This window comes from Pseudopipra pipra, unplaced genomic scaffold (assembly GCF_036250125.1).
Source record: "Pseudopipra pipra isolate bDixPip1 unplaced genomic scaffold, bDixPip1.hap1 HAP1_SCAFFOLD_672, whole genome shotgun sequence".
NCBI lineage: Eukaryota > Metazoa > Chordata > Aves > Passeriformes > Pipridae > Pseudopipra > Pseudopipra pipra.
The window spans coordinates 1-15,591 of NW_026991166.1; the positions used below are offsets into that span (position 1 = coordinate 1).

Below are 15,591 nucleotides of genomic sequence, written 5' to 3' on the forward strand. Positions count from 1 at the left end.
TAAAATAAATTAAAAAATAAAATAAAAAATAAAAATAAAAATAAAATAAAATAAAATAAAATAAAATAAAATAAAATAAAATAAAATAAAATAAAATAAAATAAAATAAAATAAAATAAAATAAAATAAAATAAAATAAAATAAAATGCAAACAGGGAGACTCTGCTGGGGAAAAAACCTCCCATCCCAAAAGTCCCCCCCCAGCCGACCTGCAGAGGTTTGGGGGGGTTCACACAAACCTCACACTTCCCAAAACACCCTCTCGTGGCTGCTGGCAGAGCTCCCACACCGGGAGCTGGGCTGGCACGGTCCAGAGGGAGGCTGAGCATTCCAGGCACTGGGAATGGCACAGGGGATTCGTGTCAAATGGATCTTGGAATGTTTTAATTCCCTTCTGTCGGATCCATTGCAGAGCAGCAGCTCTGGATCCAGGGAGAACAGCAGCCATGGATCCATTGGAGAGCAGCAGCTCTGGATGCAGGGAGAGCAGCAGCTCTGGATCCAGGGGGAGCAGCAGCTCTGGATCCATTGGAGAGCAGCAGCTCTGGATCCATTGGAGAGCAGCAGCCCTGGATCCATTGGAGAGCAGCAGCTCTGGATCCATTGGGGAGCAGCAGCTCTGGATCCAGGGGGAGCAGCAGCCATGGATCCATTGGAGAGCAGCAGCTCTGGATCCATTGGAGAGCAGCAGCTCTGGATCCATTGGAGAGCAGCAGCCATGGATCCATTGGAGAGCAGCAGCTCTGGATCCATTGGAGAGCAGCAGCTCTGGATCCATTGGAGAGCAGCAGCCCTGGATCCAGGGGGAGCAGCAGCTCTGGATCCATTGGAGAGCAGCAGCCATGGGATCCATTGGAGAGCAGCAGCCCCGGATCCATTGGAGAGCAGCAGCCCTAGGATCCATTGGAGAGCAGCAGCCCTGGATCCATTGGAGAGCAGCAGCCCTGGATCCATTGGAGAGCAGCAGCCATGGATCCATTGGAGAGCAGCAGCCATGGATCCAGGGGGAGCAGCAGCCCCGGATCCAGGATGTGCCGGAGAAGCCCGAGGCTGCAGGTGGCAGCTCCAGAGGCTGCAGGTGGCAGCTCCTGGCTGTTCCCAGGCACTCGGGAAGAACCTCCCAGCTCCTGGTGGGAAGGGAAGGGCCATCTGTCACCACTGTCACCAAGAGGGACGGCCGAGCCTGGCTGGCCTCAGCTTCCTGCTCCTGCTTTTCCTCCTGGAGCTGTAGGGAAAAAAATAGGGGGGAAATGGGAAGGGGGGGGAAATAGGGAAGCAAGTGCTCTCCAGCAGATTTTTGGGTTTCTGTAGGATCCAGCCTGGAGCTCTTGATGTTCTCCCTTCCCTTCTCAGCAATGGGATTTCCCCAGGAATTTGTTTGCCCCCCCAGCACCTCTGCTTCCCAATGGATCTCTTCCCAACATTGCTCTGCCTGCGCTTTCCAAGTCAGCCCCTCTCACTCCCACCTGCTTTCCTCATTCCATGGGATCCACAGCAGCACTGGAGCATCATTCCAGCAGTTTGGGTTAACTCTCCCCCTCTAAGCCCCTTCTCTGAGGAGGCTCCAGGGCTTTTCCAGACGCACTGGGAAGTGGCAGGAATAGGGATAAAAGTGTTCCCTTCTCACAGCCCCCTCTGGAGTTTGCTGCTCCAAATGATCCCAGCAAGTTTCCTCTCCTCCAGAGCCCAGGGAATCCCTGGAGCCGATGCCCTTGGCCCCCACCTGCACCCAAAGGTGCCCCCCCTCTCATCCCAAGGGTTTTCCAAGGTCAGGGGCACTGTGTTTTCCCAAAAAACACGCCCACCACCTCGATCCAGCAACTCCTGCTGCCATGATTTCCACGGGATCACAGTCACCACCCCTGCCTTGTGTTCTCTCCACAGGCATTCCACAGTCATGGAATCATGGAATGGTTTGGGTTGGAAGGGACCTTAAAGGTCACCTCATTCCACCCCTGCAGGGGAAGGGGGATCCAGCTCTGGGATCTCAGCACAGGGAGGACGTGGAGCTGCTGGAGAGAGTCCAGAGGAGGCCCCGGAGATGCTGCCAGGGCTGGAGCCCCTCTGCTCTGGAGCCAGGCTGGGAGAGCTGGGGGGGTTCCCCTGGAGAAGAGAAGGCTCCAGGGAGAGCTGAGAGCCCCTTGCAGGGCCTAAAGGGGCTCCAGGAGAGCTGGAGAGGGACTGGGGACAAGGGATGGAGGGACAGGACAAGGGGAATGTCTTCCCACTGCCAGAGGGCAGGGAGAGATGGGAGACTGGGAAGGAATCCTTCCCTGGGAGGGTGGGGAGGCCCTGGCACAGGTTGCCCAGAGAAGCTGTGGCTGCCCCTGGATCCCTGGAAGTGTCCAAGGCCAGGTCAGATCCAGGTTTGATCATTCCTGATCCAGGTTTGATCATTCCCAATTCAGGCTCAGATCATTCCTGATCCAAATAATTCCTGATCTGGGTTGGATCATTCCCTATCTAGGGTCAGATCATTCCCGATCTAGGTTTGGATCATTCCCAATCCTGTTGGATAATTCCTGATCCAGTTTTGACCATTCCTGATCTGGGTTCAATCATTCCCAATCCAGATCATTCCAATCCAAGTTCGATCATTCCCAATCCGGATAATTCCCAATCCAGGGTTGGATCATTCCTGATCTGGATCATTCTCAATCTGGGTTCGCTCATTCCCGATCCAGGTTTGGATCATTCCTGATCCAGGTTCGATGATTCCCGACCTGGATCATTCCTGATCCAGGTTTGGATCATTCCCGATCCAGGATCCGGATCATTCCCGATCCCGGTTCGCTCATTCCCAATCCCAGTTGGACCATTCCCGATCCCGGTTGGACCATTCCCGATCCCGGTTCGCTCATTCCCGATCCCGGTTGGACCATTCCCGATCCCGGTCTCCCATTCCCGATCCCGGTTGGACCATTCCCGATCCCGGTTGGACCATTCCCGATCCCGGTCTCCCATTCCCGATCCCGGTTGGACCATTCCCGATCCCGGTTGGACCATTCCCGATCCCGGTTCTCCCATTCCCGATCCCGGTTGGACCATTCCCGATCCCGGTCTCCCATTCCCGATCCCGGTTGGACCATTCCCGATCCCGGTTGGACCATTCCCGGTCCCGGTTCTCCCATTCCCGATCCCGGTTCTCCCATTCCCGATCCCAGTTGAACCATTCCCGATCCCGCTTCTCCCATTCCCGATCCCAGCTGGACCATTCCCGATCCCGGTTCTCCCATTCCCGATCCCAGTTGAACCATTCCCGATCCCGCTTCTCCCATTCCCGATCCCGGTTGGACCATTCCCGATCCCGGTTCTCCCATTCCCGATCCCGGTTCTCCCATTCCCGATCCCAGTTGAACCATTCCCGATCCCGCTTCTCCCATTCCCGATCCCGGTTGGACCATTCCCGATCCCGGTTCTCCCATTCCCGATCCCAGCTGGACCATTCCCGATCCCGGTTCTCCCATTCCCGATCCCAGTTGAACCATTCCCGACCCAGCGGCTCCTCCCGCCCCCTCCCCGAGCTCTCGCGCGCTTTGCTGCTCTCGCGAGATTTCGCAGCATGGCGCCGGCGGGAGGCGCGAACCTGCCGTGGTACGGTCGGGCCCGGGGGGATCGCGGGATATCGGGATAACGGGATTGAGGGACAGCGGGAGCTGCCGCCGCACTGACCCCCTCCTTGCTCTCCCCGGCGCAGGGTGGAGAAGTACCGTCCGCAGGCGCTGTCGGAGCTCGTGTCTCACCGGGACATCCTCAGCACCGGTAACCAACACCCCCCCCCCCCGGAGCGCTGTCCCCGGCCCCCAGAGCCCCATATCCCGGTGTCCCGGGATCCCGATAGTCCGGGATCCCGATAGCTGCATATCCCGTATCCCGGTGTCCCGGGATCCCGATACTCCGGGATCCCGATAGCTGCATATCCCCGTATCCCGGTGCCCCGATATCCCCGTGTCCCGGTATCCCAATATCCCCATATCCTGATGTCCTGATATCCCTATATCCCCATATCTCGGTGTCTCAATATCCGGGTGTCCTGGTTTCTCGATATCCTCATATCCCAATATCTCCATATGCCGGTACCCCAGTGTCCCAATATCCCGGTATCCCAGTATCCCAATAGCCCAGTGCCCTGATATCCCAGTGTCCTGGTATCCTGATACCCCTATATCCCAGTATCCTGGTGTCCTGATATCCTCATATCCCAGTATCCCCATATCCCAGTATCCCCATATCCTGGTATCCCCATATCGCAGTATCCTGGCATCCCCATATCCCGTTGTCACCATATCCCAATATCCTGATATCCTGGTATCCCCATATCCCTATCCTGGTATGCCCATATCCCAGTGTCCCAGTATCCCCATATCCCGGTGTCCTGGTATCCCCCTGTCCTGGTATCAGTATCCTGACATCCTGGTGTCCCAGTATCCCCATCTCCTGGTATCCCCATCTCCCAGTATCCTAGAATCCCCATATCCCGGTGTCCTGGTATCCCCATATTCCCATATCCTGGTGTCCCAGTATCCCAATATCCTGATGTCCTGGTATCCTAGTATCCCCATCTCCCAGAATCCCCATATCCCCATGTCCCAGTATCCCCATCTCCCAGTATCCCAGAATCCCCATATCCCGGTGTCCTGGTATCCCCATATCCCCATGTCCCAGTATCCTGACATCTCGGTGTCCTGGTATCCCCATCTCCCAGTATCCCAGAATCCTCACATCCCAGTGTCCCGGTATCCCCATATCCCCATGTCCCAGTTTCCCCATCTCCCAGTATCCCAGAATCCCCATATCCCGGTATCCCGGTATCCCCATCTCCCCATGTCCCGTATCCCGGTATCCCCATCTCCCCATGTCCCTGTATCCCGGTATCCCCATCTCCCCATGTCCCGTATCCCGGTATCCCCATCTCCCCATGTCCCTGTATCCCGGTATCCCCATCTCCCCATGTCCCTGTATCCCAGTATCCCCATCTCCCCATGTCCCTGTATCCCGGTATCCCCATCTCCCCATATCCCGGTATCCCGGTATCCCGGTATCCCCATCTCCCCATGTCCCGTATCCCGGTATCCCCATCTCCCCATGTCCCTGTATCCCGGTATCCCCATCTCCCCATGTCCCGGTATCCCGGTATCCCCATCTCCCCATGTCCCTGTATCCCGGTATCCCCATCTCCCCATGTCCCTGTATCCCGGTATCCCCATGTCCCGTGTCCCGGTGTCCCGCAGTGCAGCGGTTCATCAGCGAGGATCGGCTCCCGCACCTGCTCCTCTATGGCCCGCCCGGCACAGGGAAAACCTCCACCATCCTGGCCTGTGCCAGGCAGCTCTACCGGGACAGGGAGTTCGGCTCCATGGTGCTGGAGGTGAGCGGGGACGGGGGGAGGGAAATGTGGAATACGGGGTGGGAGGGATGGGATGGGATGGGATGGGATGGGATGGGATGGGATGGGATGGGATGGGATGGGATGGGGTGGGGTGGGGTGGGGTGGGGTGGGGTGGGGTGGGGTGGGATGGGATGGGATGGGATGGGATGGGATGGGATGGGGTGGGATGGGATGGGGTGGGATGGGATGAGGTGAGATGGGGTGGTGTGAGGTGGGATGGGATGGGAAGGGACGGAGTGGGATGAGATGAGAAGGGATGGATGGGATGGGATGGGATGGGATGGGATGGGATGGGATGGAGCGGGGGTGAGGTGAGATGGGGCAGTGTGAAGTGGGATGGGATGGGATGGGATGGGATGGGATGGGATGGGATGGGATGGGATGAGAAGGGATAGGGTGGGATGGGATGAGAAGGGATGAAATGGGATGAAAAGTGAGATGGGATGGGATGGGATGGGATGGGATGGGATGGGATGGGATGGGATGGGATGGGATGGGATGGGATGCGATGGGATGCGATGGGATGCGATGGGATGCGATGGAATGGGGCAGGATGGGATGAGAAGGTATGGAGTGGGTTGGATGGACAGGAAGAGAAGGAATGGAATGGCGTGGGATCAGATGGGATGGAGTAGGGTGGGATGCAATGAGAAGGAATGGATGGGATAGGTTGGATGGAAAGAGAAAGGATGGGATGGAATGAGAAGGGATGGACTGGGATGGATGGGATGGGAAGAAAAGGAATGGAATGGGGTGGGGTGGGATGGAATGAGAAGGGAGGGAGTGGGATGGGACAAGATGGAAAGAGGTAAGCTGGGGTGGGAAGAGAAATGATGGGATGGGGTGGAATGGGAAAAGAAAGGATGGAATGCAGTGGGGTGGGGTGGGATGGATGGGATGGGATGGGGTGGAATGCGATGGGATGGGGTCAGATGGGAGGTATGGAGTGGGTTGGATTGGATAGGATAGGAAGGGATGGAATGCGATGGGGTGGGATGGGATGAGAAGAGATGGAGTAGTATGGATGGGGTGGGAAGATGGATGGGATGGGATGGGATGGGATGGGATGGGATGGGATGGGATGGGATGGGATGGGATGGGATGGGATGGGATGGGATGGGACGGGATGGAGTGGGATGGGGTGGAGATGAGAAGGGATGGAGTGGTATGGATGGGATGGGATGGGATGGGATGGGATGGAGTGGGATGGGATGGGATGGGATGGGATGGGATGGGATGGGATGGGATGGGATGGGATGGGATGGGATGGGATGGGATGGGGGTTCCCCCTCCAGCAGGGATCCGGATCCACCCCATCCATATCCCAATCCCAGCTCAACGCCTCCGACGACCGGGGCATCGACATCGTCCGGGGGCCCATCCTGAGCTTTGCCAGCACCAGGACCATCTTCAAGTGAGCGGGATGTCTGTGCTTCCCACAGCTCCCCGTCCCTCCGGCACCCCGGCACTGGGAATGGGATCTGGGGGTGCTGGGCTGGGGAGCAGGGGAAGGATGTGCCCTGAGGAAAGTGAGGATGAGGCTGGGGAGGATAAGGATGCCAGTCCGGAGGGGAAGGAGGGTCCCAGGAGTCAGGCTGGGAATAAATAGCCCAGCTCCCCCTTCTCCAGCTGGGAATAAACATCCCAGCTCCCCCTTTTCCAGCACCAAAGCCACAGTAGAGACCAAACCCACTCCCTTTTTCCCTCCTTTTTTAAGGAAAGGCTTCAAGCTCGTCATCCTGGATGAAGCCGATGCCATGACCCAGGATGCCCAGAATGCCCTGAGGAGAGGTGAGGGACCCCACATCCTGGGAATCCCACCCCTTGGGAATCCCACCCCTTGGGAATCCCACTCTAGGAATCCCACAGTAGAAATCGTACACTAGAAATCCCACCCTGGGAATCCCACACCTTGGGAATGCCACACTCTGAGAATCCCACAGCCCAGTAATCCCACCCCTTGGGAATCCCACACCCTGGGAGTCCCACCCCTTGGGAATGTCACACCTTGGGAATCCCACAGCTCAGGAATCCCACACCCTGGGAACCCCACACTCTGAGAATCCCACACCCTGGGAATCCTTCACTGGGAATGCCACCCTGGGAATCCCACCCCTTGGAAATCCCACCCCTCAGAAATCTCACACCCCAGGAATCCCACCCCTTGGGAATCCTATCCCTCAGAAATCCCACACTGGGAATTGCACACCCTGAGAATCCCACACCTTGGGAATCCCACCCTGAGAATCCCACAGCCCAGTAATCCCACAGCCTGGGAATCCCAGCCCTTGAGAATCCCACATTCTGAGAATCCCACCCCCTGGGAATCCCACCCTGAGAATCCCACCCCTCGGAAATCCCACAGTCTGAGAATCCCCCCTCTGGGAATCCCCTCCCTGGGAATCTCCCCCCCGGGAATCCCACCCCTTGGAAATCCCTCCCCCTGGGAATCCCACCCTGCGGGCACCCCGCCAGCCTCCTCCAGCCTGGCACAGGCTGGGAGCTGGGACGAGGCAGCAGCCAACCAAGCCCCCTCCATCCTGTGCTCCCTCCCCCTGGCAGTGATCGAGAAGTTCACGGAGAACACCCGGTTCTGCCTCATCTGCAACTTCCTGTCCCGGATCATCCCGGCCCTGCAGTCCCGCTGCACCCGCTTCCGCTTCGGGCCCCTCACCCCGGAGCTCATGGTGCCGCGGCTGCAGCACGTCATCCTGCAGGAAGGGTCAGCGGGGCCCGGGGGCACCCTCCTCACCCCCCTGCCCCGCACGGGGCCGAGCTCCAGGCCGGCATTCCCGCGGCGTTCCCGCGGCTCCGCCCGTGCAGCGCCGGTGTTGTTTTCCAGGGTGGACGTGACGGAGGACGGGCTGAAGGCCCTGGTGACCCTCTCGAGCGGGGACATGCGCAGGGCCCTCAACATCCTGCAGGTGGGACTGTGGCCTGGAGGGGCCTCCTCGTCCTTCCTCTTCATCTCTTCATCCCTTTATCCCTCCTCTATCCCTCCTCTCTCCCGCCTCTCCCTCAGAGCACCTCCATGGCCTTTGGGAAGGTGACGGAGGAGAACGTCTACACGTGCACGGGACACCCCCTCAAGTCAGACATCGCCAACATCCTCGACTGGATGCTCAACCAGGACTTCTCCACTGCCTACCGAAGTATCCTTTGCCTTATGCCCTGCTGGGATAAATCCTGCTCTTTCCCAGGGCTCTCCATCCTGGGATGTCCCACTCTGGCTGGGGTGGGTGAAGTGTCCTCTGCCTTAAGGGTTATTCCCTGCTGGGATAAATCCTGCTCTTTCCCAGGGCTCTCCATCCTGGGATATCCCGCTCTGGCTGGGGTGGGTGAAGTGTCCTTTGCCTTGAGGGTTATTCCCTGTGAGGACAAATCCTGCTCTTTCCCAAGGATCTCCATCCTGCTCTGGCTGGGGTGGGTGAAGTGTCCTTTGCCTTGAGGGTTATTCCCTGCTGGAATAAATCCTACTCTTTCCTGGGGATCTCCATCCTGCTCTGGCTGGGGTGGGTAAAGTGTCCTTTGCCTTGAGGTTTATCCCTGCTGGGATAAATTCTGCTCTTTCCCAGGGATCTCCATCCTGGGATGTGCCACTCTGGCTGGGGTGGGTGAAGTGTCCTTTGCCTTGAGGGTTATTCCCTGCTGGGATTAAATCCTGCTCTTTCCCAAGGATCTCCATCCTGGGATGTCCCAGTCTGGCTGGGGTGGGTGAAGTGTCCTTTGCCTTGAGGGTTATTCCCTGCTGGGATAAATCCTGCTCTTTCCCGGGGATCTCCATCCTGGGATGTCCTGCTCTGGCTGGGGTGGGTGAGGCTCGCTGGGGAGGCTCCTCGAGGCTGGCACAGGGGTGAGGAGTGGGATCTGGCAGGGAAAAGCCTGGCAGCAAGGCCTTGACTCGCTGCCATCCCAGAAATCACGGAGCTGAAGACGCTGAAGGGCTTGGCCCTGCAGGACATCCTGACCGAGCTCCACCTCTTCGTGCACAGAGGTGGCACACGGGGGGGCCTGGCTGGGCTGGGGGGGGCCCAGCATCCCCCCCATCCCACACTGATGTGTCCCCTTCCCTCCCCAGTGGATTTCCCGCCCTCCATCCGCATCCAGCTGCTGATCAAGATGGCAGATATCGAGTAAGTGTCACCCCCCCTGTGCCAGGGTCCTGTGCCAGGGTCCTGGTGGGCACTGTGGCAGACCCCAGCCCTGCCCTGGGCTCTTTGGGGGGCACCCCCATGGGTGTAAACACCCTTGGCCCCTGCTCCAGGTACCGGCTGGCCGCTGGCACCAGCGAGAAGATCCAGCTGAGCTCCCTCATCGCTGCCTTCCAAGTCACCAGGGACCTGGTGGTGGCCGAAGCCTGAGTCCTGCTGGGTGGATCCTGGCTTGGATCTCACTGGAGATGGGAGGGATGGAGCTGGAGCTGCTCCCTGCAGCTTTCCCTTCCCATTCTGGAAGCCTGGAGCCCGCAGCCAGGACACAAGAGGGTTATTCCCAGGAAATACAGGTGCCTCTAAAGCCCAGCACGTTGCACTGCTTTTCCCTCCTGGGTTGAGGAACCACCAGCTTTGTGTGTTCAGGTGCTCACAAGGGAAAAAGAACCTCCTGGGAATGTTTGGAGGAGACATTCCCTGTCTTTTCCATCCCAGCCTGGACCGAGCCCTCCAGCTGAGCTGGAGGAGGGGGAAAACCACCCAACACCCCCCTGCTCCACGCTCAGCTTGCCCAGAGATCGGGCAGGTTGAGTGCCATGCTCCAGCAGGGAATAAAAACAAAGGATTGGGAGCTGGGGGTGGAGTGAAGCCTCGTGTCCCACCTGGACACCACCAGGGCGCTCTGTGAGCCAGGACACGTGAGGAATCCTTCTTTATTTAGTCCACATGGACCTGCCTGGGCTCGTCCAGCTCCTGCCCGCGGTGGGAGAGCGGCACAGCCCCCGCTCCAGCGGGACTGAGCGGCCATCCCGGGGCAGGAGGGTGCTCTGGGGGCGGCTCAGCCCCCAACTTGTCCGAGTGACAACAGCCCCGCTCGGCCCTCACCCCACACCATTGCACCGGGAAGCAGAAGCACCTGACCCAACCCCTGCAGCCAGCGGGGACAGGGGGACCTGTGTCCCCTCCCAGCCCTGCCCCTCGCCCTCTGCACGTGTTTTTTGGCTGGGTTTTAGTATTATTACACCAAAAAGATCCCTCCACGTCCCCACACACAGCCCCAAAAAGCGGGGGAGCGGCGACCCTGCTCCCCCCACCGGCTCCCGGCTCGGCATTCCTGCGCTGCCTCCGGCCCTGCGCCGGGCACGGGGCCCTCACCTCCGTGCCTCCGCCCTCCCTGCCACCTTAGAAAGTCCGGTAAGTGAGGAATTCCTTCAGCTTCCTGGGAATGGGCAGCGCCAGGACCTGGTAGGTGGTGAGGAAGGTGCGCAGAGCTTTGCGACACAGGTGCTTGAGCGACGAGAGCACCCGCGGGGCCGTCCAGAACTGCACGTGGCCATCCCTGGTCCTGCAGCATCCAGCGAACCACGAGCACAGAGCAGAGAGTTCCAATTACCCCCAGAGAGCTGGCCACAGCCCAGGAAAACCATCCTGCACCCCCAGGGAAGCCCGGAGTGGACCCGGAGCTGCAGGAGGAGGGAGCAGCCTCTTGTTTCTCCGCCCTCTCCCCCTGTTTACTCACCCCGTGGCAATGAAACCTCCGTGAGGGAAGTAGATGCAGCACAGACCGTTGGTCATGGGGGCAAAGGCCACTGGAGAGCGAAGCTCCAACGCCCAGATCCTCAGGAGCCTGTGGAGAAAGGGAGGGGACACGATGCCAGGTCCACATTCACGCAGTGCCCGCTGCCAGAACAAAGCCTCTGGGATCACCCGAAGGCACAAACGCTGGAGAAGGATTTGCTTCCCAGGGGTTTGGGTCTGTCCCCTGCACAGCAAGTGACATGCTGAGGGACACAGGAGGAGGACATGGGCCCTGGCTCGTTGCTCCAAGGGGTGACAGGGCCCTGGCCTTGCTACCCCTTGCCACAGCCAAGCTTGGGGATCCCAAGCTGCTGTTCCCAGCAGCCTGCCCTTTTCCCTGCTCCAGGAATTGGTGGGAACCCGGTACACGAGGTCTATTCCCCACATCCTGAGCTCCTGGTTTGTTCTGGTCCCCTCCTGGGTCCCCAGGGGGGTTCACTCACCTGTCATCTGCCACCGTGGCCAGGTAGAGACCCTCCGGGGAGAAGCAGACGGAGCGCAGGGAGCTGGTGTGGATGTCACTGCTGTAATCCAGCGTGGAATGCAGGGGCACGTGGCTGGGGGGGGGAGAACAGACCAGGGTCAGCCCTGGGCTGCCAGGAGCCCCCTCCCCACTGCTGCCAAGCCAGACCCCCATCCTGCCCCTGGGCTCGGGGGAGAGGGGGGTGGCCATGCCCAGCTAGGAGGGAAGGTCATGTCCAGCCCTAAAAACCTCCACAACATCCAGCCCTAAAAATCCCCACAGCATTTGGGGATTGTTCTACCCCATTCCATGGTGTCCCTGTGTAGAGGGACATCCCACAGTGTAGAGGTGGTGGCCATGCCCAGCTAGGAGGGAGGGGCACATTCAGCCCTAAAAACCTCCCCAGCATTGCTCTGCCCATCCCACAGTGTCCCCTGGCTCTGTACCACAGCACAGAGGGGGTGGCCATGCCCAGCTAGGAGGGAAAGCCACATCCAGCCCTAAAAACCTCCACAACATCCAGCCCTAAAAATCCCCACAGCATTGTTCTACCCCATTTCATGGTGTCCCCCTGGCTCCATCCCATAGTGTAGAGGGGGTGGCCGTGCCCAGCTAGGAGGGAAAGCCACATCCAGCCCTAAAATCCTAAAATCCTCTACGGCATTGCTCTGCCCCCTCCCACAGTGTCCCCTGGCTCTGTACCACAGTGGAGAGACAGTGGCCATGCCCAGCTAGGAGGGAAAGCCACATCCAGCCCTAAAAATCCCCACAACATCCACTCCTAGAAGTCCCCACAGCATTGCTCTGCCCCTCCCACAGCGTGTCCCCCTCTCTGCACCACAACACAGAGATGGTGGCCATGCCCAGCTAGGAGGGAAAGCCACATCCAGCCCTAAAAACCTCCACAATATCCAGCCCTAAAAATCCCCACAGCATTGTTCTGTCCCCTCCCATGGTGTCCTCCTGGCTCCACCCCACAGTGTAGAGGTGGTAGCCATGCCCAGCTAGGAGGGAAGGTCACATCCAGCCCTAAAATCCCCCATGGCATTGCTCTGCCCCCTCCCACAGTGTCCCCTGGCTCTGTACCACAGTGGAGAGACAGTGGCCATGCCCAGCTAGGAGGGAAAGCCACATCCAGCCCTAAAAACCTCCACAACATCCATCCCTAAAAATCCCCACAGCATTGCTCTGTCCCCTGCCACGGTGTCCCTTAGCTCTGTACCAGAGTGTAGAGGTGGTGGCCATGCCCAGCTAGGAGGGAAGGTCACATCCAGCCCTAAAAATCCCCACAACATCCAGTCCTAGAATTCCCCACAGCATTGTTCTACCCCATTCCATGGTGTCCCCCTGGCTCCATCCCACAGTGTAGAGGGGATGGCCATGCCCAGCTAGGAGGGAAGGTCACATCCAGCCCTAAAAATCCCCACAACATCCAGTCCTAGAATTCCCCACAGCATTGCTCTGCCCCCTCCCACAGCGTGTCCCCCTCTCTGCACCACAACACAGAGATGGTGGCCATGCCCAGCTAGGAGGGAAGGTCACACCCAGCCCTAAAGCCCCCCTGGCATCGCCGTGCCCCCTCCCAGGGCGTCGCCCCTGCCCGCACCGCAGGGTCCGGAGCTGCTCCCCGGTGTAGGGGTCCCACATGATGACACAGGCGTCGTAGGACGCGGTGACGAGCAGCGCCGAGTCCGGGGAGAAGTCGCAGGACACGACACTGCTCTGGTGCCCCTCCAGCCTCCGGATCAGGGTGTAGGACCTCATGCTCCACAGCAGCGCCTGGGGGACAGGGACAGGGACAGGGATCGGGCTGGGCATCCTTTCAGGAAGGATATTGAGGGGCTGGAGCAGGTCCAGAGAAGAGCAACAAGGCTGGGGAAGGGACTGGAGCACAAGTGCTGTGAGGAGAGGCTGAGGAGGAGCTGGGGCTGTTCAGCCTGGAGAAGAGGAGGCTCAGGGGAGACCTCCTCACTCTCTGCAACTCCCTGACAGGAGGGGGGAGCCAGGGGGGGGTTGGTCTCTTTCCCATCAGCAAGACAAGAGGGCTGGGTCTGAAGCTGTGCCAGGGGAGGTTTAGGTTGGATATCAGGAAGAATTTCTTTCCAGAGAGGGTGATCAGGCATTGGAATGGGCTGCCCAGGGAGGGGGTGGATTCTCCATCCCTGGAGGTTTTTAAGAGAAGACTGGATGTGGCATCAGTGCCATGGGCTGGGGAACCACGGTGGGGTTGGATCAAGGGTTGGACTTGATGATCTCAGAGGCCCCTTCCAACCCAGCTGATTCTGTGATTCTGTGATCCACCAGCTCCCAACTCCCAGCTCCACACAGAGCCTGGATGGCTGAGCAGCAAGGGCTTGGCCCCCTCTCCCAGGAGGTTTCTCGTGCCAGGGGACACAGAGGGTGGACTCAGTGGGACACAGAGGGTGGACTCAGAGGGACACAGAGGGTGGACTCAGTGGGACACAGAGGGTGGACTCAGTGGGACACAGAGGGTGGACTCAGAGGGACACAGGGGCACAGGAACTCACCGACTTCTCTCCGGCGGCGGAGCAGAGCATGCTGCAGTCCGGGGAGATGGAGCAGCAGTACACCCACTGCACATGGCCCGCCAGCACCTGCACCTGCCGCCCTGGGGACAGCACTCGTGTCACCTGAGGGCAGCAGGACACGCAGCTCCCAGCAGGAACTCACACAGTCACAGAATATCCTGACTGGAAGGGACCCACAGGGATCATCGTGTCCAGATTGTGAGTGAAGCCCCCACAGGGGTCAACCCCACAACCCACAACCTCGGCATTATTGGCACTGTGCTCTGACCAGCTTGGGCTGGGGGTTCCCTGGGCTCATCCCAAGCTCTGCCTAATTGCAACCCCCTCTTGCACCTCCAGATCCCACCTGGAAGGGGATGGCTCTGCTGCCTGTCACAGGGCTGTCCCTTTCTGCCTCAAATACTGTCCCCAAATGATCCTCTCCCATCAAGGTGGGTTTTTCCCCCTGTCCTGAATCCAAGGTAGGTTTTTCCCCCGTCCTGAATCCAAGGTGGGTTTCTCCCCCTGTCCTGAATCCAAGGTGGGTTTCTCCCCCTTTCCTGAATCCAAGGTGAGTTCCTTCCCCTTTCCTGAGCCTAAGGTGCGTTCCTCCCCCTTTCCTGAATCCAAGGTGAGTTCCTCCCCCTTCCCTGAGCCCCAGGTGGGTTTCTCCCCCTTTCCTGAATCCAAGGTGGGTTTCTCCCCTTTTCCTGAGCCCCAGGTGGGTTTCTCCCCCTTTGCTGAGCCAGGGCTGGCCCTGCACAGGGACATCCCTGCAGGCTCCCACCGTCTCTGCTCAGGTCCCACACGCGCAAGGTCTTGTCCCGCGAGGCCGACACGAGGATGGGGGCTTCCATTGGGAGCAAAGCTCAGGTCTCTGACGACATCCTGGTGCCCCAAGAGGCTGAAGAGGAGGTGCCCTGAGGAGAAGAGCCACCCCTCAGGGCCATCCCTCCACAGCAGTACCCCTCATGCCCAGGGACAGGGCAGGGGAAAGATGGAGATGGGATCTCCTTCCATGGGGGAACAAGGGGAGAGGCAGCAGCCTGAAGAGGGACAGCAGCCTGAAGCCACGACAGCAAGGCCCCCTCACCTGTCTGCACCTCCCAGACCTTGATCTGCCCGTCGTTGAGCCCTGTGGCCAGGACCAGGCAGGGAAGCCCCAGGGCACAGGCGGGATCCGTGTCCCCTCCTCCTCAGCCGCGGGCCAGGCGCTGAAGGCCAGGCCCCACACGATCTGCCCACACTCCAGGGTCTTCTCCTTGGCCCCCCCACGGCTCCTGGCCTCGGCTTTTCCTCCCTGGCTCTTGCGCTCCGAGGTTTTGCAGCTGCTGGGGGGAAGCAGGGATGGGTGTTCACCCCGAGACCCCCCGACCAGACCCCCCCTCTCCACCCCAAACTGGGCAACCTCTGGTACCAATCCAGGCTGGGGAATGAAGGGATCTCCTGCTGAGAAGGACTTGGGGGTGGTGGTGGATGAGA

General features: G+C 59.3%; 2 protein-coding genes across 3 annotated transcripts; one reads left to right on the forward strand and one right to left on the reverse strand.

Moving 5' to 3' along the window:
- Positions 1-3,505: 3,505 nt before the first annotated feature.
- RFC5 (replication factor C subunit 5) lies at positions 3,506-9,909 on the forward strand. Of its 2 annotated transcripts, XM_064643804.1 has the most exons (11): positions 3,509-3,594; positions 3,698-3,762; positions 5,232-5,368; positions 6,724-6,803; positions 7,107-7,180; positions 7,952-8,111; positions 8,232-8,313; positions 8,412-8,541; positions 9,306-9,383; positions 9,468-9,522; positions 9,654-9,909. In XM_064643804.1, exons 1-11 carry the CDS (start codon positions 3,563-3,565, stop codon positions 9,748-9,750), a joined length of 990 nt encoding a protein of 329 aa, XP_064499874.1. In that variant the 5' UTR covers positions 3,509-3,562; the 3' UTR covers positions 9,751-9,909. The 2 variants fall into 2 exon arrangements, with proteins under 2 accessions (XP_064499873.1, XP_064499874.1); XM_064643803.1 differs by having other exon boundaries at positions 3,506-3,594; positions 9,306-9,522.
- Positions 9,910-10,235: 326 nt separating this feature from the next.
- Positions 10,236-15,440, reverse strand: WSB2 (WD repeat and SOCS box containing 2). The gene is made up of 7 exons (XM_064643805.1): positions 15,203-15,440; positions 14,897-15,029; positions 14,110-14,210; positions 13,188-13,360; positions 11,562-11,675; positions 11,060-11,167; positions 10,236-10,885 (listed from the first exon to the last, which is right to left on the reverse strand). Exons 2-7 carry the CDS (start codon positions 14,964-14,966, stop codon positions 10,723-10,725), a joined length of 729 nt encoding a protein of 242 aa, XP_064499875.1. The 5' UTR covers positions 14,967-15,029; positions 15,203-15,440; the 3' UTR covers positions 10,236-10,722.
- Between the last annotated feature and the right edge of the window lie 151 nt (positions 15,441-15,591).

Excerpts from the sequence above, each read along its gene's own strand:
- RFC5 (XM_064643803.1), top strand. The coding sequence starts at position 3,563 with ATGGCGCCGGCGGGAGGCGCGAACCTGCCGTG. Across the intron at positions 3,763-5,231 it reads CCGGGACATCCTCAGCACCG|TGCAGCGGTTCATCAGCGAG; the intron begins GTAACCAACACC and ends GGTGTCCCGCAG. Across the intron at positions 5,369-6,723 it reads TCGGCTCCATGGTGCTGGAG|CTCAACGCCTCCGACGACCG; the intron begins GTGAGCGGGGAC and ends TCCCAATCCCAG.
- WSB2 (XM_064643805.1), bottom strand. The coding sequence starts at position 14,966 with ATGGAAGCCCCCATCCTCGTGTCGGCCTCGCGGGACAAGACCTTGCGC. Across the intron at positions 14,211-14,896 it reads GTGGGACCTGAGCAGAGACG|GGCGGCAGGTGCAGGTGCTG; the intron begins GTGGGAGCCTGC and ends TGCTGTCCCCAG. Across the intron at positions 11,168-11,561 it reads GCCACGGTGGCAGATGACAG|GCTCCTGAGGATCTGGGCGT; the intron begins GTGAGTGAACCC and ends CTTTCTCCACAG.